The sequence below is a fragment of the Erinaceus europaeus genome, chromosome 7 (assembly GCF_950295315.1).
Source record: "Erinaceus europaeus chromosome 7, mEriEur2.1, whole genome shotgun sequence".
Classification (NCBI taxonomy): domain Eukaryota; kingdom Metazoa; phylum Chordata; class Mammalia; order Eulipotyphla; family Erinaceidae; genus Erinaceus; species Erinaceus europaeus.
Window position 1 is genome coordinate 59,582,130 of NC_080168.1, and position 25,018 is coordinate 59,607,147.

Consider the following 25,018-nt stretch of genomic DNA (forward strand, 5'->3'; position numbering starts at 1 on the left):
CCCCACAACCTCTCTAGCATTTGCTGCTGTTATCTTTTCTGATGTATGACATTCTCACAGGAGTGAAGTGGTATCTCACTGTTGTCTTTATTTGCATTTCTGACAACCAGAGACTTGGAGCATTTTCTCATGTGTTTCTTGGCCTTTTGGATCTCTTCTGTGGTGAATATTCTGTCCATGACTTCCCCCCATTTTTGTATGGGGTTATTTGTTGTCTTGTTGTTGAGATTTGCACGTTCTTTATATATTCTGGTTATTAGCCTCTTGTCTGATGTATGGCATGTAAAGATCTCCCATTCTGTGAGGGGTCTCTTGGTTTTGGTAGTAGTTTCTTTAGCTGTGCAGAAGCTTTTTAATTTGATGTAGTCCCACAGGTTTATGCTTGCCTTTGTAATTGGATTCGTTTCATTGATGTTTTCTGATTCTTGAGTTGTTTACACATTTTGGATACAAATCTATCAGGTTAGTGTTTTGTAAATATCTTTTTCCACTCAATGACTTGGTTTTTCAATTTTTAAAAAATTTTTATTTATAAAATGGAAATACTGACAAGACTATATGATAAGAGGGGTACATTTTCACACAATCCCCACCCCCTTGAACTCAGTATCCAATCCCCTCGATAGCTTCCCTATTCTTTATTCCTCTGGGAGTATGGACCCAGGATCATTGTGGGGTGCAGAAGGTGGAATGTCTGGCTTCTGTAATTGCTTTCTCACTGAACATGGGAGTTGGCAGGTCAATCCATACTCCCAGCCTGTCTACCACCCCCAGTAAGTTTCTATAAGACACCGAGAGTGAACGTTTCTTTTCATTTTTTTTAATATTTATTCATTCCCTTTTGTTGCCTTTGTTGTCTTATTATTTTTTAAAATATTTTATTTATTTTATTTTTGAGAGAGATGTAGATAGAGACACAGAGATAAACACCAGAGCACTGGTCAGCTCTGGCTTATGGTGGTGTGGGGGATTGAACCTGGGACTTTGGAGCCTCAGGCATGAGAGTCCCCCTATTTTATTGTTGCAGTTAGTTTTGTTGATGTCATCGTTGTTGGATAGGACAGAGAGAAATGGAGAGAGGAGGGGAAGACAGAGAGGGGGAGAGAAAGATAGACACCTGCAGACCTGCTTCACCACCTGTGAAGCGATTCCCCTCTCCCCTGCTGCAGGTGGGGAGCCGGGGTCTCGAACCAGATCCTTATGCTTGTCCTTGAGCATTGCATCACGTGCGTTTAACCCGCTGTGCTACTGACCGACTCCGTTTTTACTTTTATGTGGTGCTGGGAATGACCTAAGGGGCTTGCGCATGAATAATAACATAGACTGGACTTCCCTGGGCCAGTTTTTAAAATTTAAATACAGAGAGGGAGAGACCCAAAGTGAGAAAGACAGACATTCAACCAATGTGCCATCATGGGATGCCCTTGGTGCTGTCCATGGTGCTTCCATTTGGTGCTGGGCATTGGATACTGGGCCTTATGCATCATCAGGTCAGGTGTAAGTCCTACCTGCTGAACCACCCACCAAGAGTTAAAAAATTTTTTTTTTAATTCTATATCTTTATTTATGGTTAGAGAAAGCCAGAAATCAAGAGGGAAGATGGAGAAAGACAGAGACACCTGCAGCACTGCTTCACCACTCACAAAGCTTTTCCCCTGTAGGTGGGGAACGGGGCTCGAACCTGGGTCATTGTGCACTGTAACATGTGTGCTCAACCAGATGCACCACCACCTGACCCGAGTTTAAAACATTTTTTTAAAAAATTTTTATTTGTTTATTTTTCCCTTTTGTTGCCCTTGTTGTTTTTCATTGTTGTTGTAGTTATTATTATTGTTGTTGTTGTTAGATAGGACACAGAGAAATGGAGAGAGGAGGGGAAGACAGAGGGGGAGAGAAAGACAGACACCTACAGACCTGCTTCACAGCCTGTGAAGCGACTCCACTGCAGGTGGGGAGCCGAGGGATCCAAACAGGATCCTTATGCACTTTGCGCCACGTGCTGCGCTTAACCCGCTGTGCTACAAAACTTTTTTTTTTAAGATTTTAAAAAATTATTTATTTTTCCTTTTGTTGCCCTTGTTATTTTATTGTTGTGGTTACTATTGTTGTTGATGTTGTCGTTGGATAGGAGAGAGAGAAATGGAGAGAGGAGGGGAAGACAGAGAGTGGGAGAGAAAGATAGACACCTGCAGACCTGCTCCACCGCCTGTAAAGCGACTCCCCTGCAGGTGGGGAGCCAGGGGCTCGAACCAGGATCCTTATGCTGGTCCTTGCGCTTTGAGTCAAGCGCTTAACCCGGGCACTACAGCTGGACTCCTGAGTTTAAAACTCCCCCCCCCACCCCCCCACCCCCAGTTTAAAACTTTTAAGGCCTACTCAGGAATATCCTGAAAACAAACAGCTATGCCAGAGCTGGCCTTTCCAGAGAACAAACTGTCCCTCTCCCCTCTTGTGATTCTCAAGTTGGGTCAGACATCTGACCTTGAAAAGAACTCTTGAATCGCCGGATGTTATCTTAGTCAGATAACTTCATTGACTTTGTCCCAAATACCAAGATCTCAGTATATTGCATATGGGAATTTAGTTGCCAATCCATCTCCTTGGTCCCAGCTCAGAATGCTCTCCGTGGATTCACTGATCCCAGGCTGCTTGCCCCAGATTCTGGCCAAGTTCAGAGGGCGGATCCAGGGGTCATTCCAGGGCGGACCCCTCCTTCCCTGGAAAAATCCTGACTTAACTTCCATTCCAGACCACCTTCCCCCAAAGACTTTCGGGTCAGGTGAGTTCAAGATGCGGTGCCTTTGTGGCGCTGACAGAGTTCAGACTCACCCTGGAGCCGCTGTCCTGCAGATCCCATGATCCCGGGACCCGGGGTCCCAGAGAGCCGTTTCAGGACAGCGGCAAAAGGGGAAGCGCATCGCTCCAAATCCCCTGCCGGCTCCATTGTGGCCGAGGCCAACAGGGCGGCCGTCCGTGACGTCACGGAGGCACCGCCCCGCGCGTGACGCCAGCGTCAGGCCAGTCCCGGCATGCTGCGCGGCGGCCGGCGGCGGAGCACAGTCGAGCGGCATTCTCGTCGCGAGCAGCCCGCCGCGCTCCGTCCCGCCGCTGTCTAGTCTCCTCGCTCGGCCGCTCCCCCGCCGTCCGCCCTCACCGGCCCGATCGCTCTCCCGTCCGCCTCCAAGCGCCCCCCCAGCCCTCCCGCGAGGGCGCACCGGGACGGAAGGAGCCAGCAGCCTGTCGGCGCCCGCCGTTCTCGTGGTCGCCGTCGCCGTCGTGGTCGTGGTGGTGTCCGCCGTCGCCTGGGCCATGGCCAACTACATCCACGTCCCGCCCGGCTCCCCCGAGGTGCCTAAGCTGGACGTCACGGTGCCGGACCAGGAGGAGCAGCGCTGCCGGGAGGGGGCCCTGAGCCTTCTGCAGCACCTGCGGCCGCACTGGGACCCCCAGGAGGTGACCCTGCAGGTAACGCCCCCCCCCAACTACCGCCTTCCTTCTCCTTTCCGGGGTTCCCGGCCCCCCCCCCCGCCTTCGTGTGTGTGTGTGTGTATGGGGGGGTCGACCCTGTGTCTCCTCCGAAGGTCACTCCCCTTCCCTGCACCCCTCCTCCTCTCTCTTCCTCCCAGGTGTCCCGAGCACTTGGTCCCTGGAAACCCTCCACGGGGGGGGGGGGGGTTGAGAGAAGCGGGGAACCCGATTCTTTTCTTCTTCTCTCTCTCTCTCTTTTCTATAAGCGGTTGCGGGAGTGACGCACCCATTTCCACCCGGGAAGATTCCTGTTGCAAGTGGCCCCTCCTCCCTCCCCACACACTCCCCCCTCACTCTCAGCTCGGCGGAAGGAACCCCTGTCCGCCCCCCTCCTTCCCACCCTCCACCTATGGCTGGCGGGAGTGGCGATGGGGATAGGGATGAGGATGCGGATGCTGGGGGCTTTCCCACCCCTGGTGACCGCCCCTCCCCACCCCAGGCCGCCGTTTCTCCTGCCCGGAAGAATGCAGTCATTAATAATCTTCCCCGATCCTTTTTTTTTCCTCTCTCTATTCCCTTCCTCCACCGCACAACCGGTTACTTTCATTTGCCTTCCCCCTCCCCTGCTGTTTGTTTGTTTATTTATTTATTCATTCCAAGCCACAGGGCTCGATTGCCAAAGGATCGTGGTGTTGTGCATGATTACACTGGGTGTTTTTTGTTTTTTTTTTTAAAGGCAGCAGTTGGACACGCAGGATTTGACTTAATAACCGTCATTCAGGATGAAAATCAAAAAGTCTTAAGGGGGCCGGGTGGTGGCATACCAAGCAGAGAGAGCACACAGTTACCTACCATGTGCAAAGAACCCGGGTTCAAGCCCCCCCCCCCCCTTTTCCCCACCTGCAGGGGGAAAAGCTTCACCAGTGGTCAAGTGGTGAAAGCAGGGATGCAGGTGTCTCTCTTGTCTCTCCCTTGTCTATTCCCCGTTCCTCTCTGTCTATCAAAATAATAATAGTAATAAAAGCATTAGTAAAATGAGCACGGTCTGATGCTGACGTTGAGCTGTGGCTTCTGAATCTTTTTTTTTTTTTTTTTCCTTTCAGCCATGTCTGTGCATAGACAGACATTGGAAGTGATCCTTAAGACTTCAGTAGTTTTCTAACAAACATTCGTGTGAGTTGTGATTTGGCATGTGTGGCATTGATCTGAAATGAATACTCATTTTTGATTTTTTTAGGAACTATGTGCAAAACATGAATCTCCTTTCTCCTGTGCAGGTACAAAACAAAAGTCAGTAATTTTTAAGCCTAGAATATTTGGGATTTGCTTCATATCTGAGCAGTGGATTTGAAGTAAACCAAATTATTTTGCCTTGTTGACTAATTTATCCATCAGTATTTTTAAAACAGAATTCAGCTTTTTTTTTTCCAAGGCAAAATAGTCACTTATAAAAGATGAGTATGACCTGAATTGTCCCTTGGACTCTGAATTGTTTCTGAAACAGATCTTTCTTGAATGTTAGTTTCAGTTCTTGTTGCTTACAAGATATTTAAATATGTTAAAATGCCCCTTGTGTTTTGGAAAAAAAATAGTTTAATTATCCAATACTTTTCAAAACTTAAGGGTATGTTTCTTGACTATATAGTACAAATTCAAAATAGTTTTTATGTATAATTAAAAAAATTGCGTTACATAAAGTATACTAACTGAAACTTATTTTTCATTAGTTTATAGTTTACTATAGAGTATTTTTATATTAAGACAATGCATATTCTGGCAGTTAGTTGAAAATCAGATACTAATTAAAAGGCAGTGCTACTTCCTGGTAAACTGGGTTTCTGGCAAACTATGTTACTTTTTAAGCTGAGACTTGAGACTTTGAAATTAAAGTTTCCGTTGGTGTGTTTGTATGTAGAACAACAATAACACCTACTGTGCCAGGTTGTGGGTTAGGTGATTTCTTTAAAATAATTTAATCCTTCAATCAAAGTACACAGGTAAAAAAGGGACAGAGAGGCCAAGTGGCTGTGCACCTGGTAAAGTGCACACATTATTCTGCACAAGGACCCAGGTTCAAGCCCCCGTCCCCACCTACAGGGGAGAAGCTTCATGAGCTGTAAAACAGTGCTGCATATGGAGTCTCTCTCTCTCCTCCTTCCCTTTTCATTTATGTTTCTATCCTAAGTAAATAAATAATGTATTAGAAAAAGTAAATAGCAACACAAAGGGAAAAAAAGGGACATGTTCTGATAACAGTATGTTTTTGTTTGAGAGCAGAATATGGTAACATCAGTCTGTTTGCTTGAGAGTTCTTAAATACAGAATGCTATCTTCTATCTATGTAGCAACTTGGACTTTTAAAACCTTTGGAGTCATATAGTGATAAATACTTCATATTTGCCATAAAGATTCTTACTAGTCAGCAGTAAGGACCAGCAGATTAGCTCACCTGGTTGCAGCCAGGGATGTGGTGCATTGGACTTTCAAGCATGAGGTCCTGAGTTTGATTCCTCGTATCACATGAGCCAGAGTGATAACTCTGGTTCTCTTTTTCTCTCTCATTAATAAAGCTTGAGAGAGAACGAGAACAACTAAGTTCCTCTTTCTAACCTTTCCCTCTAAGCTCTCTTGGCTAGTGTATTTGTTTTGCCATGCATGTGACCGAGGTTCAAGCCTGGCCCCACTGCACTGGAGGAAGTTTAGGTGCTGTGGCTATCCCTCTCTGTCTGTCTCTGAAAGAAAGTCAACCTGGAGTTAAGCCTGGTGGTGACTGTACAAATTAAAAGTTAAAAATAAATGAATATATAAGTAAAGCTCTTGCTTGATCTAGAAGCTGGACAATTCAATTCAGTTCACCTGAATTGGTGATTATTCAGCTGTCAGTATCTCTGGCTCTCACATATTAAGGTATGACAGTTTTTCTTGTGAGATGTATCAAGACTTCTTCAGTAAATCTGAATTATTTTTTTGAGATTTTCTTTGTCTTTGAAGTATAAAGATAAAAATCTTGCTTCGTATTTCAGAAGTATCAAATAATAGCTCAAAACAAAGAGCTTTTCTAAATTTTTATGTGATTTAAAAGATAGTGGGGTTGGGAGGTAGGTGCACCCAGTTGAATGCATACATTACCAAGCACAAAGACTGGGGTTCAAGCCCCTGTTCCCAATCTGTAGGGAAGATACTTTATGAATGGGGAAATAGGTTTACAGGTGTCTCTCTCTCTCCTCCCCCCTCTCTATCTCCCTCCCCTTTTAATTTCTCTCTGTCCTATCAAAAATAGTAAAAAATAAAAATAAAAAAGGAAAAAATTATTGCTGGGAGTAGTGGAGGCACCAAGTCCCAATGATAACCCTGTTGGCAGTTAAAAAACAAACAAACAAACCAAAGCAGCAACAAAAAATAGAATATATATGTGTAAACACACATGTACACACACACTCTCTTTAACCTGATAATTAATACTGACCCTGAACTATTTAAAAGCAAGCAAAAAAGACTAGGACACAGTAAAAAACAAAAAAAAGCAAGCAAGCAAACAAAAAATGACAGAGTGCCCTGTTTTTGCACAGAATTTAGGGGACACAGGATAATATTTTACTTAGGACATGATTCTAGTAAGTTTAATTATTTGGTGTTTCTATGTGTACAAGATTTAAAAAAAGTATAAAAATGGAAGATAAACTTTTAACTTAATATTTTACTGTTTGTAAACTATTTATTTTTTAAAGTACTGTTTTGATTTTCTTTTTTATTTAATCTTTATTTATTGGATAGAGATAGTCAGAAGTCAAGAGGGAAGGGGGAGATAGAGGAAGAGAGACAGACACCTGCAGCACTGCTTTACCACTCACAAAGCTTTCCCCCTGCAGGTGGGGAACAGGGCCTGCAACCTGGGTCCTCTCTCATTATAACATGTACGCTCAACCAGGTGCACCACCACCTGGCCCCTGCTGACTTTTTTTTAGATAGACAGTGGCAGGAGGTGAGAGGGAAAGACACCACAGCACTGAAGCCACCCCTAGTGTGTCGGGGGCCAACACAGCAGGTTTCCTCTCTTATTTTCTTTTTTATAATAGTGGTATTTATTTATTTATTCCCTTTTGTTGCCCTTGTTTTATTGTTGTAGTTATTATTGTTGTCATCGTTGTTGGATAAACAGAGAGAAATGGAGAGAGGAGAGGAAGACAGGGGGAGAGAAAGATAGACACCTGCAGACCTGCTTCACTGCTTGTGAAGCGACCCAGCCCTGCAGGTGGGGAACTGGGGATCAAACCAGGATCCTTCCGCCAGGTCCTTGTGCTTTGTGCCACATGCACTTAACCTGCTGCGCTATTGCCAGACTCCTCTATTATTTTTTAAATGGTGCCTAGGAATGAAACTAGGGGCCTTGTGCACAAGTACCACCTCCCTGGTCCAATTTTAACCTGTTATTTTTATAGAGGGGTCCTGTATCTTTAGAGAGGGATGGAGAAACAGAAAGGGGGAGACAGACGCCTAAGTACCACTCCACCATCTATAGATGCCCTCTAGTGTTGTCTGTGGTACATCTTCCATGTGTTGCTAGGGATTTTTGAATGGAGGTTGCACATGGTCAGGTATGTGCTTTCACACGTGAGGCCCCTCTCAGGACCATACAATTTATGGAATTGGACTTGCAGTTTCGAAATGGCAGATCTGAGATGAGAATCCATCACTTGTTTGTGTATTCTGCTGAGACAGGGAGCCGCCCTAATTGTGTACAAATTATAGAAGTTTTCCCCTGAAATGGTTTGCTTTTAGTTCCTGTGAACTTAAATTCACATTACATTTTCCACACATGGCCTTTTGGGGAAGAGTCTCTTCATTTCTCTTTAAAGGTTATGTAACAACAACTCCTTCCCTATTTTATTTGATGATATAAATTTTTGACTATTTTTTGTTGGGTAGTTGTCTTAAAAGGAATAAAGAGTGAAATATAATTTAAAAACTCCAAAAGGACACTCAAAAATGTGGTTTTCCTTCTAAAAGAGTTGCTGAAACTAGTGTTTATAGAAGTACAGTATGTTGGGATGGGGTAGATAGCATAATTGTTATGCAAAGAGACTCATGCCTGGGGCTCCAAAGTTCCAGGTTTAGTCCCCTGCACCATAAGCTAGAGCTGAGCAGTGCTCTGTTAAAAAAAAAAAAAAAAAAGCACAGTGTATTGTTTCTAGGTCTGTCTGCAATATCTAACAGTGCATCTCATTAATTTGTCACTAGCTGTGTTTTTCTGCAACTTGGAACCTATGTAGATGATTGCAAATTTTTGATAGGATGGGAAGATCATAACCATTAGTGACATTTTAAAGCTAATATCTATTGTTATAGGTTCTCATGAGATTACTTTTTCTTTCTTTTAAAAATTTTTTAAAATTATTTTTATTTATTGGAGACAGCCAGGAATTGAGAGGGGTGGGGGAGATAGAGAGACACCTGCAATACTGCTTCACCACTCTCAAAGGTTTCCCCCTGCAGGTAGGGACTGGGGGCTTGAACCTGAGTCTTTGTGCATTGTAACATACATGTTCAACCAGGTGCGCCACCACCTGCCCCCTATGAGGCACTAAGGGACTTTATATTAACTAAATTTTTCAGTAGAGAGTATATTACAGGGCGGGGACTAATAGCATAGTTGTTATGCAGAGACTCTCGTGCTTGAGGCTCCAAAGTCCCAGGTTCATTCCTCTGTACCACCATAAGCCACAGCTGAGTGGTGCTCTGGTAAAAAAAAGGGTGGTGTATTGCATCAAAGTAAGTCTCTGGGGTGGGTTGGGGGGAAGTGTACAATCCTGGAAAAGTATGACAGAAGACCTAGTGGGGGTTGTATTGTTATGTGGAAAACTGCAAAATGTTATGCGTGTACAAACTATTGTATTCACTATCAATTGTAAAACATTAATCCCCCAATAAAGGAAAATAACAAAAATAAAAAAAGTATAAATGCCATCTATCATGGTAATTATTACTGCTACCAAGCACCACTCTTGTCCTCAAATAAACAATGCATCTGTCCTTTGAATTCCCTTTTCTGTAGTCCTCAAAATCAATCTTTGTATTAGTTTGTATTGTTACATAGTAGCCTTCATAGACTAACCATCTCATCTTTATCTGATCATGATGTTTTAATATCTATTACAATCTATTACCTGCATTCAGAGGAATAGGTCATCTGGTGGGCTGCTGGAATTACCTGCCTGAGGCTCCTGGTTTAAGCTGAGGCACTGCATGCACAGGAGTAGTGCTCAGGCTCTTTCTCTTAAAGAAAATTTCTCTATTTCATATGAAATAGATCTTTAAAATCTGTAACCCTTTAAATATTGCTATTGGACATTGTTTAAATCAGGTAAATACAGTTCTATTGTACCTTTTGTATTAAACTTTTTTTTTACCCTTTTGCCCTTGTTTATCGTCGTTATTGTTATTGCTGTCACTGTTGTTGGATAGGACAGAGAGAAATCAAAAGAGGAGGGGAAGACACAGAGGGGGAGAGAAAGAGAGACACCTGCAGACCTGCTTCACCTCCTGTGAAGCGAACCCCCTGCGGGTGGGGAGCCAGGGCCTTGAACCGGGATCCTGATGCTGGACTGTTCACTTTCGCCATGAACGCTTAACCCACTGTGCCACTGCCCAGCTCCCTGTACATTTTCTTTTAATCATTTTAAAATTTTAAATATGATTTTGTTTCTTTAAGTGATAGAATTGTGAAGTCCTGGGAGTCCGGTGGTAGCGCAGCAGGTTAAGCGCACTGACGGGCATAAGGATCCCAGTTCCAGCCCTGGGCTCCCTACCTGCAGGGAGAGTCGCTTCAGGCAGTGAAGCAAGTCTGCAGGTGTCTTATCTTTCTCTCCCCATTTCTCTTACCCTCCTCTCTCCATTTCTCTCTGTTCTATCTAACAACAAGGACATCAGTAACAACAACAATAATAATAACCACAACAACAATGAAGAAGGGCAACAAAAGGGAAAAAATATAAAAAAAGTTAAAAGAATTGTGAAGTCTTAGAGGTAAATTTAAGCAAAATATTAAGCATTCCAGAAGGATATGATGTTTATAAGAATCTTGACTCTTATAAAGATTAACATATGAAGGATACTACCATATATATATTAAGAGCACCGGTCAGCTCTGGCTTATGGTGGTTCAAGAGATTGAACCTGGGACTTTGGAGCCTCAGGTAGGAGAGCCTCTTTGCATAACCATCATGCTATGTACCCCTGCCCTGATTTTTTTATATTTTTAAATTAAGACATTCACACAAGAGAGGGAGAGGGAGGAATAGGAATAGAGAGAACCAGAGCATCACTCTGGCATACAAGATATCGGTGACTGAATTTAGAACCTTTATCCACTGCCATACATCCTTACCTCCTGGTCCTTTTATTTGTTATTTATTTATTTATTTATTTATTTATTTATTTATTTTTGTTATTGATGTTGCTGAATAGGACAGAGATAAATGCAAAGAGGAGGGGAAGACAGAGGGGGAGAGAATGATAGACACCTACAGATCTTCACTGCTTGTGAAGTGACTCTCCTGCAGGTGGGGAGCTGGGGGCTTGAACTAGGATCCTTATGCCAGTCCTTGCGCTTTGCGCCACGTGTGGTGTGCTTAACCCACTGTGCTACCGCCTGACTCCCTTAATTTTTTTTTGAACTATTTTAAGGGAGTCATAATTTTTTTTTTTTTAACAACATGACATTCATTATCAGTGGTTAAATCCAGTTTTCTCTCTTTTGCTTCAGTGATTTTGGATAGAGGTGGTAGGACACAATAGTATATTGACTATGACTAAGACATATGTTTGTTTTGTGTCAAAGATGTGTAATGTTTGATAAGTTTCCATGCATTTCATTAAGATGTGACTAGAAAGGAGCCTAATATGATAGTTCACTTTCAGATACTGATAGCTTTGTGCTTTGGATAGCAAACCACTTTACCTCTTGTGGAGCCTCAGCAATAGAGAAAGAAGATGATTTTTGAATCCTGAGTAGTCATTTGTAACCTTCGACAAGTTTTAAAAATCCCTAAAACAGAATTGCTATCTATGTTGGAAATTAATTTTGCATAGCATATTTTAGTGTTACATGCCTCTATTTCCAGTTCCTCTCCTCCAGTGTACCTATTTGAAAACTGAAAAATTGAGCTGGAAAGCATTGTAAACTCTGACACTTGAATAATTCTGACCGGTATTTTTGCACTAGGCACACTGCTGTAGCAGAATGTAGGCATAGGAGGATGTATCTCAGAATGTAGGAGGGTATATCTCAGCTGAGCTTTAAAGGAGGAATGGAGAAGCATTATTTATTAAGGGGCACTTTTTTTTTTCCTTGTCACTGTGGCTTCACTATTCTTAGATGACTCTTTCAGATAGAAGGAGATACGAGACAGACAGACGGACACAGAGAGAGAATGAGCACCAAAGTTTCCTCCAGTGTGTTGGGGGGGGGGTCAGGCGGGATCCTGGGGCTTGCTCATGGCCAAGTAGGCACACTTATCCAGGTGAGCTATTTTGCCAGCTCAGAGGGTCATAGTTTTTACTCAATTTAACTTCGAGAAAAGTAGACTAAATATTTTGGGTAGGGAGTCGGGCAGTAGCGGAGCGGGTTAAGCACACTATGGGTTAAGGTGTCTTATCTTTCTCTCCCCCCCATTCTGTCTTCCCCTCCTCTCTCCATTTCTCTCTGTCCTATTCAACAACTAATGACATCAACAACAAGGGCAACAAAAGAGGAAAAAAAATGGCCTCCAGGAACAGTGGATTCATGGTACAGGCACTGAACCCCAGCTGAAGGCAAAAAAAAAAAAAAAAAAGACTACTCTCCTTCTTTCAACTGCAAGAAGTCATCAAGTACTCCACACACAAGTCTCTATTTCCACCCTCATTTGGCTGCTAGCACATCTAGACTAAGTCCTTCTCACACATTTTTAACTCATCACTCACAAGGTTATCTTACCACATCTTATTTTAATTCATATTTTTTAAGATAGTGGTCATCTTTTAAAAATTATTTATTTATTTATTGGATAGAGACAGCCAGAAATTGAGAGGGAAGGGAGAGAGACAGACCCCTGCAGCACTGCTTCACCACTCGTGAAGCTTTCCTTTGCAGGTGGGAACCGGGGGCTTGAACCCAGGTCTTGCGCAGTGTAACAAGTGCGCTCAACTGTCTTGTTTCTGTAGTGTGGTGGTCATCACGTTTGCTTCACATGTGCGCTCAACCAAGTGCGCCACCATCTGGCCCCTAGTTCATGTTTTGCCACCAGGGTAATAACTGGGGGCTCACTGTTGGCACTAAGAACCCACTGCTCGCAGCAGCTATTTTCTTTTTATCCTTCCTTCCTTCCTTTTTTCCTTCCTTCTATCCATCCTTCCTTCCTTCCTTCCTCCCTCCCTCCCTCCCTCCCTCCCTCCCTCCCTCCCTTCCTTCCTTCCTTCCTTCCTTCCTTCCTTCCTTCCTTCCTTCCTTCCTTCCTTCCTTCCTATTTTATTAGATAGGACATAGAAAAAAATAAGAGGGAAAAAAAAAAAAAAGAGGGAGATAGAGGAGAGAGAAAGAGACCTGCAGGTGAGGATCCTCTCTCCCTCTCTCTCTTCCCATTCCCCTCTCAATTTCTCTTTGTTCTATCAAAAATAAATACTAAAAAAAAGTTTAAAGATAAATATATATATATTTTCCTTTAAGCTAACAAAATAGTATTTTTAGTCTTTTTTTGCAAAGCAAAACAAACCTGAGAAAATATGTTTATGGCATGAGGTACAGCAGACATAAAAAATGCATAAGGCAGAAATTGTTTTAGGTTGAATGTCATAAGCCAGGGGAGAAGAAAATATCTGGGATCCAGAATATTTTCATTTCCTATCTTGGTTCTTACCTCTCTCTCCCTCTAGTGGTAATCACATTAATAGTTTTTCCTTTCCTTTAAACTAAGCTTACAAAATAGAATATTTTGAATTACTCCTTTACTTATTTATTTTTGCAAAGCAGTACAAATCTGAGAAAAAAATAACACCTAGGTTATTTGCCTAAAAATGTAAATAGGGTTGAGGGAGATGAGAAATTGTGCCTTTATGGCAACTGCTGAGCTGTAAACCATTAACCCCCAAGGAAGTAATTAAAAAAAATAGTAAATAATATGCTCTTAATAAAACCATGTGAAAAGGGGCTTCATGAAATTTGTTAGTATCTTCTGCCTTGAGGTAGAATTATGTATTTCTAGTGTGTATATTTAATACAGTAGCACACTATATACATAGCTAGTCTATGTCTAGCATATTTAAGTTGTATATTAGGTTGTTAAGTATGTTGATTATTTGTAGATTTACATATAAGATGGGAACCATCCAAGGGAAAAATTATTTCTACATTTATAATTAATTTTAACTTTGACATGTTTTTGTGTTTGTGAGAAAAGACAGACCAGAGCACTGCTAACTCCTGGCATTTGAAATTCCCAGGGATTGAATGGTAACCTCAGATGCAAATCCTGTACTCTGAAGATGAGCTCTTTCCCCAAACTAGCACACCATTAAAGCCAGTGTACTTGGAGGTTGTAAGATAGCTGACTTGGTATATACCATGTGTAAAGACACAGGGTCCAGCCCCCAGCCACGGCATGGGAGTGCCTGCAGGGGGAAAATTTGATGGGTGGTGGGACAGTGCTGTGGTAGCTCTCTAGGACATGCTGCTTCCCTCGTATCCCCTCTTTCTGCTTCTACTGTTCCTTGCTGTCTAGAAAGAAAGTAAACAGTGGCTACCAGTAGCTGTGAAACTGTGCAGGCACTGAGTCCCTATGATAATTCTGGTGACAAAATAATTAAAATCAATGTTCTCCCTTAAGAGATAGTTAGGAACGGGCCTATAGCTTAACAACTTGAATTTTATTATTCATTGAAGTAAGGGAGAACTTATACCATGGGAAATGGCAGGAGTCTCAGTCAGTTGATGTTAAAAGAATGTAATACTATAGGATTTCATTTAATTGTTGGGGCAGGGTTCAAGGAAGTAAGACTCTCCTGGTGTAGGAGCTATCTTACCTAGAAGATTAGAAGGTGGAGAGAAGCAAGGCTAAAGCTATGACTTGGAAAAGCAGCAACTCACACATTTTAGCCAGGTTGGGGGGTGGGTATTTCATTATTTTTTGTGGTTTGGAAAAATGTTAGAATTCTATGTTCAGACAGTGATTAAAGAGGGTTTTTTTTTTTTCCTCCGGGGTTATTGCTGGGCTCGGTGCCTGCACCATGAATCCACCGCTCCTGGAGGCCATTCCCCCCCTTTTTGCTGCCCTTGTTGTAGCCTCGTTGTGGTTATTATTGCCATTGTTGATGCTGTTCATTGTTGGATAGGACAGAGAGAAATGGAGAGAGGAGGGGAAGAGAGAGAGGGGGAGAGAAAGATAGACACCTGCAGACCTGCTTCACCGCCTGTGAAGCGACTCCCCTGCAGGTGGGGAGCCGGGGCTCGAACAGGGATCCTTACGCCGGTCCCTGCACTTTGCGCCACATGCGCTTAACCCACTGCGCCACCGCCCAACCCCCAAAAGAGGGTTTTTTTAAAAAAAAATTTTTAAAGGGGGTTTTGATTTTACCTCTGCACATTATGGCCACTGAGAGGCCCATCTGGTGGTCTCTGTAATTGTTTGTGGTCAAGAGAACCTCAAGGCTTTGCTGTGTCTGCCAGCATGTTAGTTCCTAGCTACAGGGCTCGTTTTCTCCTTCTCACTAATGTAACTTATATCACCAGTAAACTAGACTCATTGCAGAAAAAGCATACAGAAGCCCAAGCTACTTAGAAGCAGTGAAACAAGAAGTCAGATCTACATCTAAGGTCTTAAGATTGCCCATTTTTTTCTGGCCCCAGGGTTATTGTTGGGGCTCTGTGAATGCACTACGAATCAACTGCTTCTGAAAACGATTTTTCCCATTTTGTTGCCCTTATTGTTCTTACTGTTATTATTGCCATTGCTGCTGCTGCTGTTGGATAGGACAGAGAGAAATCGGGAGAGGAGGGGAAGACAGAGGGGGAAAGAAAGACAGACACTGGCAGACCTGCTTCACTACCTGTGAAACGACTCCCCTACATGTGGGGATCCGGGTGCTCGAACCGGGGTCCTTATGCCGGTCTTTGCACTTGCGCCAACAGCGCTTAACCTGCTGCTCCATCGCCCCGCCCCCTAGAGTGCCCAATTTTTGTTGACTAACTTTACAGACTTTTTAGGGGTAGTGGGTAGCAGTACTAGAGACCAAACCCAAGACTTCTTAAATGCCAAACATGTACTGTGTTGTTGAGCTCCATCCCTGACTTCAGAGACATTTTTATCCTTATTTATGTGTAAAATATTTTTATAAGTATGAGGTTACATTATTCACACATTTACTGTTTTACTGTAGGGACTGTTGTGGCTATCCTTTCATTGCAAAGACATATCTGTTTTACATTAAAGTTAGGGTTAGTTTCATTGAAGCTGTATCCCTTGTCATCTTTATATTGTCTCCTGTAGTATTCAGTAATCTGTATTCAGTAATCTTGAATTATAATCTCTAGCCCTTCCATGTGTGTACATCTTTTTTGTGTTTACTCATACTTGTACAATATAGCATGCACAGTAGAGGAAATGTATTTTAGTAGGAATGAGAGAAAGCATATACTAGATTAAGAAGAAATTAATGTTGGTAACTATATGGATTCTAGTGTCTTGTATTAAGCACTTATTATTTGCTATGATAATATAGAAACAGATTAAGAACCCTGACATTTGAGCAGTGTAGAGTTGTTACTATGGTAAGCATTTTAAGGTTTTTCACAATCTATTACAATAATGGAAAGGATCTATCTCTGCATGACTTAATGTATAAGTTACAGATTAATGTATAAATAAGCACATGCTTTTACAAACTTAGCTATTTACTTATTGGATAGAAACAAAAATTGAGAGGTAAGGGGGAGATAGAGGGAGCAAGAAAGAGAGACATCTGCAGCACTTTCTCTGTTCATAAAGCTTTTCCCAGGAGGAAAGCAATAGTTGTGTCTTTGCATACTTAAAAATAAGTCTCAATTTGTATTTCCCTAGTAATAAGTGATGATATCACTTCATATTTTTTTGAATACAAAATGATAAGAAATAATTGTTGACTAGAATATGTAGGAAAGGGCCCCTCACTATTAGTGGGAATGTACATTGGTACAGCTAGTATGGAAACCAGTGGAGATATTTCTCAAAGTAAACAAATAAATAAAATAAGAATAGAATTACCATATAAGTCACTTCTGTTCCTGGGTATTTATCTGTTTTGATAAATCAAAGGTACTGATTTGAAAAGCTACATGGTGGCCTGGGAGGTGAGGCAACCTGGATAGCTTCAGATTTGGAGCAAGTTTGATCCCTGGCATCACATGTAACAGAGTGATGCTGTTTTGGAAAAACACTCCCCCCACCCCAATTTGTAAAGATATTTGCTGTGTTCACTGCAGTATTGATTACAATAGCCAAGATATGGAAATATCTTGTGCCCTGATAGATGAATGATACACATGAGACATTATACTCATCTATGTTTTTTTTTTAAAAAAGAAATCTCGGGAGTCGGGCTGTAGCGCAGCGGGTTAAGCGCAGGTGGCGCAAAGCACAAGGACGGGCATAAGGATCCCGGTTCGAACCCCGGCTCCCCACCTGCAGGGGAGTCGCTTCACAGGCGGTGAAGCAGGTCTGCAGGTGTCTATCTTTCTCTGCTCCTCTCTGTCTTCCCCTCCTCTCTCCATTTCTCTCTGTCCTATCCAACAACGACAACAACAATGATAACTACAACAATAAAACAACAAGGGCAACAAAAGGGAATAAATAAATATTAAAAAAAAAAAGAAATCTCGCCGCTGGTATGTGGATGATAAGTAAAACCAATGAAAAACCAAGAGCAAACTCTTAGATTATGACAGGAAAATGGTTGTTACCAGAGGGGGAGAGTGAAGAGTGGGTCTGTTAAAGTGGTCAGTTGGAAACTACATGGTGGTGATCATGATGTTGTAATACAGTTGTCAAAAGGAGGGGCTGGGTGTGTTGCACCTGGTTGAGTGCACAAGGATCCAGGTTTGAGCCCCTATAAGGGGAAAGCTTTGCCAGTGGTGAAGCAGTGCTACAGGTGTCTCTGTCTCTCTATTTCCCCCTTCCCTCTCAATTTCTGACTGTCTTTATCCAGTAAATAAATAAAAAAGATAATAATACTAAAAGAACAATTGATGCTACCATGATGCTAACGTGACTTCCCTGAGCAGATGACCTCACCAATGTGTCCTGGACCCCACTGCTCCAGAGCCCTGCCCCACTAGGGAAAGATATGAACAGGCTGGGAGTATGGATCCATCTGCCAACACTCATGTCCAGTGGAGAAGAAATTACAGAAGCCAGACCTCCCACCTTCTGCACCCCATAAAGATCCTGGGTCCATACTCGCAGAGGGATAAAGAATAGGAAAGCTTTCATGGGGGAGGGGATTGGATACAGAGTTCTAGTGGTGGGAATTGTGTGATATTGTACACCTCCTATCCAACAGACTTGTTCAGAATTAAATCAATACAAAATCCCCATAACAAAGCAAATGTCAAAAGTATACTGCTGCACACCTAAAACTTACACAATGTTATAAACTTTAATAACAAAATAAGACAAAGACAAGTCTCTTTACATTAGCTCACAGAATGTGTGTGTAGTAGGTGAATGAGGGTAATAGGCAACCCTTGTATATAATAGAAATAAAATTACATAAAACTTAATTAGGTGCATATCCATCTTCATAAGCACTTAGACTTTTCACCTGCAGATCTAAGGCCTTTGCGTGTGTCCTTTGTCATGCAACTTTCTTATTGAAATAGTAATAGTCACTTTGTGCAGGCATTAGTTAAGTATATATGCATTTAAAACACACCCTGTTTCCTGTTGTCAGTTGTCTTTGAACAAAAAAAAACCAACAAATCTTTAATCCTTGCTGTCACTCTCATCTTCTGTCCTTTTATTTCACCTAACAACTTCTGAAGCTCTGGATTATAATTGGGTAAATTGAAGAGTTAGTTTTAGTGTCAGGTTAGTATAGAGGAAAAGGGAAGTTACCAAATGGAAATGACTTAGGAAATACTACTAGTATCTTTTCCTTTTTAAGAATATCGCTTGAAGTATCTTGGGACCTTGAAAAGTCACAAAAATTCCATTCACAAACATGCTACAGGGTCTCTACTTGTCTCTCATTTATAATTAAAGATTTACTATTTTGTAGCTGTAGCAGTCACCTTTAAATGATTATAACTAGGTTGACAAGATAGCTCACTTTAATAGTGCACTTGTTTTGCCATGTGTATGACCCAGATTCTGGCCTGAAGCTTCATGCTGTGGTGTCGTAGTCTCTGTATCTCTCATTGCTCTCTGCCTTTCTATCTGAAAAAGTTGTCTTATTGTGGTGAAGCCTTGGTGATGGCCATATATATACTTTGAATATGCAAAACACTTTCTATTTCATAATATATTAAGTGACCCTTAGAGCTTATAATTTCAGTGTTTTTAGTTTCAGTCCCACACCTATAGATACCTAATTTTTAAAAAGGGGTCCAAATATTAAATAGAAAAAGAATCTCTTCAAACACTGCTGGAAAATTTGGGTTGAAACATGCAGAAGAATGAAATAGAGCCACCTCATCTCACCACAAAGAAAAGTGAACTCCAAATGGATCAAGGATTTGGATGTTAAACCAGAAACCATCAAATATTTGGAGGAAAGCATTGCAAATATTTGGGGGAAAACATTGGAGAAAACTCTATTCAATCTAAGTTACATAGGCATCTTCAATGACTCCAATTCATTCAGGAAAAACTAAACAAACAAACAAACCAATGGGATTACATCAAATTGAAAAGCTTCTGTACAACGAAAGAACCACCACCCAAATAGACTCCTTATGGAATAGGAGATCTTTTTTTGACACAGATCAGACAAAAGGTTGATAATCAAAATATACAAAGAGCTCACTAAACTCATCAGCAAAACTAACAAACCAGGCAATCCCATCCAAAAGTGGGGAGTAGATATGGACAGAGATTCAAAAGGTAAACAGACATGAAAAAATTGAGCATCAGTGAGATACCACTTCACTCCTGGGAAAAATGCTATACGTCTAAAGGACTAACAAATGTTGGAAAGGTTGCCAGGGGAACCCTCCTGCACTGCTGGTGGGAATGTTGGTCCAACCCCCATGGAGAGCAGTCTGGAGAACTCTTAGAAGACTAGAAATGGACCTACCCTATGACCCTACAATTCTCTTAGGATATATCCTAAGGAACCAAACACACCCATTCAGAAAGATCTGTGTACACTTATGTTCATAGCAGCACAATTTGTAATAGCAAAAATCTGGAAGCAACCCAGGAGTTGCTGAGAAAGTTGTAGTATATACACACAATAGAATATTACTCAGCTATCAAGAATAATGAATTCACCTTTTTCATCTCATCTTGCATGAAGCTTGAAGGAATCATGTGAAGTGAGGTCAGCCAGAAAGAGAAGGGTCAGTTTGGGATGACTGCACTCATGGACAGGACTTAAGAAACAAGAACAGCAAGGGGAAACACAAAGTAAAACTTGGACTGGTGGTGTATTGCATCAAAGCAAAGGACTTTGGGGAAGGAGGGCAGAAAGGGAGCTTGGGGGACAGGAGGCTTTCAGGTCCTGGTAGTCAGTGTTTTGCAGAGACACCTGTCTTGGTGAGATGAGAAATTGTAGCCATTTGCCAACAACTAAATTGAAACCATTAACCTCCCAATAAGAAAACACATTAAAAAAAAAGTTCCAAATATACTATAATATAAATTATGACATTATATTTGTATATTTAACTTATAATTAATATTTTATGTATTTATTAATGGGAAAGATAAGAGGAGAGAAAGAACCAGACATTACTCTGTTACATGTGCTGCCAGGGATTGAACTCAGGACCTCATGCTTGAGAGTACAATGCTTTATCCACTCAGCCACCTCCCAGACCACAGCTTAAGACTTTTTAAGATTTCATATGCTATACTAAGCAGGCAGTGTTCTGGTTTCAGAGATTTCCTATTTAGACATTGGGAAGATTGTGTGTAAGTATGTGTGTAAGTGTGTGTGTGTGTGTGTGTGTGTGTGTGCGCACGCACACACACATGTGTACATTTACAGTGATTGTAGTAAAAGAGACCGAAATGCAATAGATGTCAAGCTAGTATGTAGAAATAATAGAGACTTAGTATGTAGCACTTTTGTACCAGGAATACATAATGGTATAGGAATTCAGGGCAGTAGGTTAAATAATAGCACACATTTTTTTGTTTGTTTAAATCTAGAACTAAAATTAGTTAAAATTTGTATTAAGAAGTCTCAAGTTTGGTCACCAGGACCATATATGCCAGTGTGATGCTCTGGTTCTCGCACATTCATAAATAAGTCTTTTAGGAAAAACCGACTAATTTGCAAAGATATTGTACCCTATGTTCAAAAGTATATATATATATATATATATATTTAAATTAAATGGCATTTGATTATTTCCAAATTACTATCTCACTGCATTCTATAGTAGCAAAAATGTGCAAGTTTTCCTCATGCTTTACTTTCATTCTTTTTTGACAGCTTTTCACAGATGGAATCACGAATAAACTTATTGGATGTTATGTGGGTAACACAATGGATGATGTAGTCCTGGTGAGAATTTATGGCAATAAAACTGAACTGCTCGTCGATCGAGATGAGGAAGTGAAGAGTTTCCGAGTGTTGCAGGCTCATGGTTGTGCACCACAACTTTACTGTACCTTCAACAATGGACTGTGCTATGAATTTATACAGGGAGAAGCTTTGGATCCACAGCATGTGTGCAACCCAGCTATTTTCAGGTACATTTCTTGTCCTGAATATATATATGAATGTGTGTGCATGTATTTTTGAACATTAGATGCACCAAGGAAATATTTATTTTAAAAAAACTGCCCTTTCTGGAGTCGGGCAGTAGCATAGTGGGTTAAGCGCAGGTGGCCCAAAATGCAATGACCCCTGTAAAGATCCTGGTTTGAGCCCTTGGCTCCCCACTTGCAGGGGAATTGATTCACAAGCTGTGAAGCAGGTCTGCAGGTGTCAATCATTCTCTCCCCATCTCTGTCTTCCCCTCCTCTCTCCATTTCTCTCTGTCCTATTCAACAACTGACAGCATCAGTAATAACTACAACAATAAAACAACAAGGGCAACAAAAGGGAATAAATATTTTTTAAAAAACCCTGCCCTTTCTTTCTTTGAGGATCTGTCTGGTTAGCTTAGAAACCTAACATTATTTGTTTTAGTTTTTTATTTTATTTTAATGAGAGAGATACAGAAAGACCAGAGCCCTGTTCAGCCCTGGTTTGTGGTGGTACCAGAGATTGAATCTGGAACTTCAGAACCTCAGGCATGGAAGGAAGTCTTTTGCATAGCCATTATGTTGTTGTTTCCCCAGCTCCAGAAACTTAACCTTAGTTTGACTTTTGCTTTGTTCTTGCCTAAGAACAAAAATTCCTTTTTCTATGCATTTGTCATAGCTGACTCAGCAAAATGAAGAACTATAAGAATTTTGGATTATACTTCTGTAGCAGAACATGACTTCCCCTTTATTTGGTAAAACAGTGCTTGAATCAAAACATTACTAGGCATTTTTTATTTTGAAATTTTGTCAATTGCTCATATTTTCAGAGTTCTTACTAGTATTTTGTAATGTCTCTGTTGTTCAAACTTTTTTTTATCATTTTAAGTCAGTGTAATATATTTTACAAGAATATGTATATGCTTGATCATTTTCCTAAAATTGCTAGTTTTTTAAAAAAAGCTGTTTTCTCAAAGGCATCACAAAATGGGTTTGAAGGGGGGGGATAGGTAGCATAATGATTATGTAAAGAGATTGTCATGCCTGAGGCTCCAAAGTCTCAGGTGCAATAATCCCCTTCACTGCCATAAACCAGAGCTGAGTAGTGCTCTGGTAAAATAAAAAAATAAAAAAAAAAAAGAAATTAAAAAAAGGGAGGGGGCTTGATTTGAAAACAAGTTCACTCCTAGCTTAAACCTTAAGTTCTGAAACATTTTGGCCTCAAGCTTTTATTGTTCTTAAAGTTTTTTGAGGACCCAAAGAACTTTTGTTTATATGCGATATATTTATTAATATTTATCATACCCACATTAAAACAGTTATTCTAGAATACAATATCAAGCACATATTCTTTTTTTCTTCTTCTTCAATATTTGATCTTTACTTATTTATTGGGTAGAGACAACCAGAAATCAAAAGAGAAAGGGGAGATAGGGAGGGAGAGGGACAGAGAGACACCTACAGCACTGCTTCACCACTCAAAGCTTTCCCCCTGAACTTGAACCCAGTTCCTTGTGCATTGTAACATGTGCACAGTTAACCAGGTGTGCCACCACCTAGTCCCACACATCATTTTTTTAATATTCTCAAAAACTACACTATATACTATATAATATATACATAGACTATTTAGAATATTTCAAAGGATCTTGATTAAGCATTTTTTTTCTTTTGTGCCAGTCTTTTGTGTGTGTGTGGTCTTCAGTTGTGTGTATGTTTTATCAGTCTTGAATCTGCTAACAGTGTTTGACAAAGAATTATAACAGGATTTAAAATAGGTGCATAAACTAGCCTGTATTTAAGTTAGATTTGAAGGATAACTTCAAGGTTATGTAATAGGCCAGTATTTTGTTTTCCTTATAAGGACACAGACTCAGGTTACATGATTTATTTAAATTCATATTGACAATACAATGTGGAAGTCTACAGAAAGACAGCTAATTCTCTGTGCTTAGCAATGGTAGGGGTGTTCTGTCATGGAACCTGGCTTTTGCTTCATACAATCTGTTCAAATTCTGACTCAGCCTTTAATTAACCAACTTTCTGCCAGTCAGGGCCCTCGTAACTAGGTGCTTTCTCTCCCAGCAGCTATTCCTATTCAGCAGACTCCATTAACCTCAGGTCTCGGGTTGTGGCCATAACATATCCTCTATTTTGAAGTATTTACCATAAAATTGTCTCCCAGTAGTATGGATTGACCTGTCAACACCCATGTTTAGCGGAGAAGCAATTACAGAAGCCAGACCTTCCACCTTCTGCTTCCCACAATGACCTTGGGTCCATACTCCCAGAGGGTCAAAGAATAGGAAAGCTATCAAGGGAGGGGATGAGATATGGAGTTCTGGTGGTGGGAACTGTGTGGAGTTGTACTCCTCTTATCCTATGGTTTTGTCAGTGTGTCATTTTTATAAAAATTTTTTTAACAAAAGGAAAAAAAAGCCAGACCTTCTGCCTTCTGCACCCCATAATGATCCTGGGTCCATATTCCCAGAGGGCTAAAGAACAGGAAAACTATCAGGGGAGGGGGTGGAATATGAAGTTCTGGTGGTGGGAACTGTGTGGAATTGTACCCCTCTTATCCTATGGTTTTGTCAGTGCTTCCATTTTATAAATAAAAATTAAAATGAATAAAAAAGAAAAAAAATTATCTCCCAGTGACTTCAAGCCATTTAAAACCAAGAGTTTCAGAGACCACATTTTTCATTTGATAAAGACATTATTATTCATTTATGAAAAAAATTACAGTGAATAGAACTTGTTGGTGTTAAATACCTGTCTCAATGTGAACTTTCCCCAAATGACTGGCTTCTTTTATTTAACAAACATTTTTAGAACATAATGTTCCGTTGACATCTTGATTTTTTAAGTAGCATGTATTGTACCATCATTTCTTTACTCTTTATTTAAAAAAAAAGATTTATTTGAGATGGAGAGAGAGAGAACCAGAACACAGGCACATGTGATGCTGGGAATTGAACTTAGATCTTAAACTTGTTTCCAATGAGAGATCCACTGTGCCAACTCCCAGATCACATACTGTATCTTTTTTTTTTTTTAAATTTATTTGTGTATCTAACCAAATAACTCAAGGGTTAATACTTTGTTTTCTTTTTTTTTTAAGTTTTTTTTTATACTTATTTATTCATTTTCCCTTTGTTTTTGCCCTTGTTGTTTTATTGTTGTAGTTATTATTGTTGTTGTTATTGATGTCTTCGTTGTAGGATAGGACAGAGAGAAATGGAGAGAGGAGGGGGAGATAGAGAGGGAAGAGAAAGACACCTGCAGACCTGCTTCACCGCTTGTGAAACGACTCCCCTGCAGGTGGGGAGCTGGGGGCTTGAACCGGGATCCTCTCGCCGGTCATTGTGCTTTGCGCCACCTGCGCTTAACCGCTGTGCTACCGCCCGACTCCCCATACTGTATCTTTCTTAAGGCCTACTGCCTTCCACTTCCTCCCCTTAAAGTTTTAAAATAAGATTTTATAGGCTTCAAACAAAGACGCATCACATAATATGCATGTGCAGTATACACCCATGTGTGTCCACGTGTGTGCTGTGTTTGTGTTTGTTTTCTGTATGGATTTTCATTCTTGGATTTTGTTATCTGACGTTTTAATGGAATCTTCTGGT

General features: G+C 40.9%; 1 protein-coding gene across 1 annotated transcript in view; it reads left to right on the forward strand.

Annotated features, from left to right (window-relative positions):
* Nucleotides 1-3,012: 3,012 nt before the first annotated feature.
* The window catches only part of ETNK1 (ethanolamine kinase 1), a 58,707-nt gene continuing 36,701 nt past the window's right edge, over nucleotides 3,013-25,018 (forward strand). Inside the window, exons 1-2 of the mRNA XM_016185930.2 lie at nucleotides 3,013-3,465; nucleotides 21,133-21,392. Coding sequence (XP_016041416.1) covers nucleotides 3,310-3,465; nucleotides 21,133-21,392 — 416 coding nt within the window. The 5' untranslated portion in view covers nucleotides 3,013-3,309. The remainder of the gene's footprint in view (nucleotides 3,466-21,132; nucleotides 21,393-25,018) is intronic.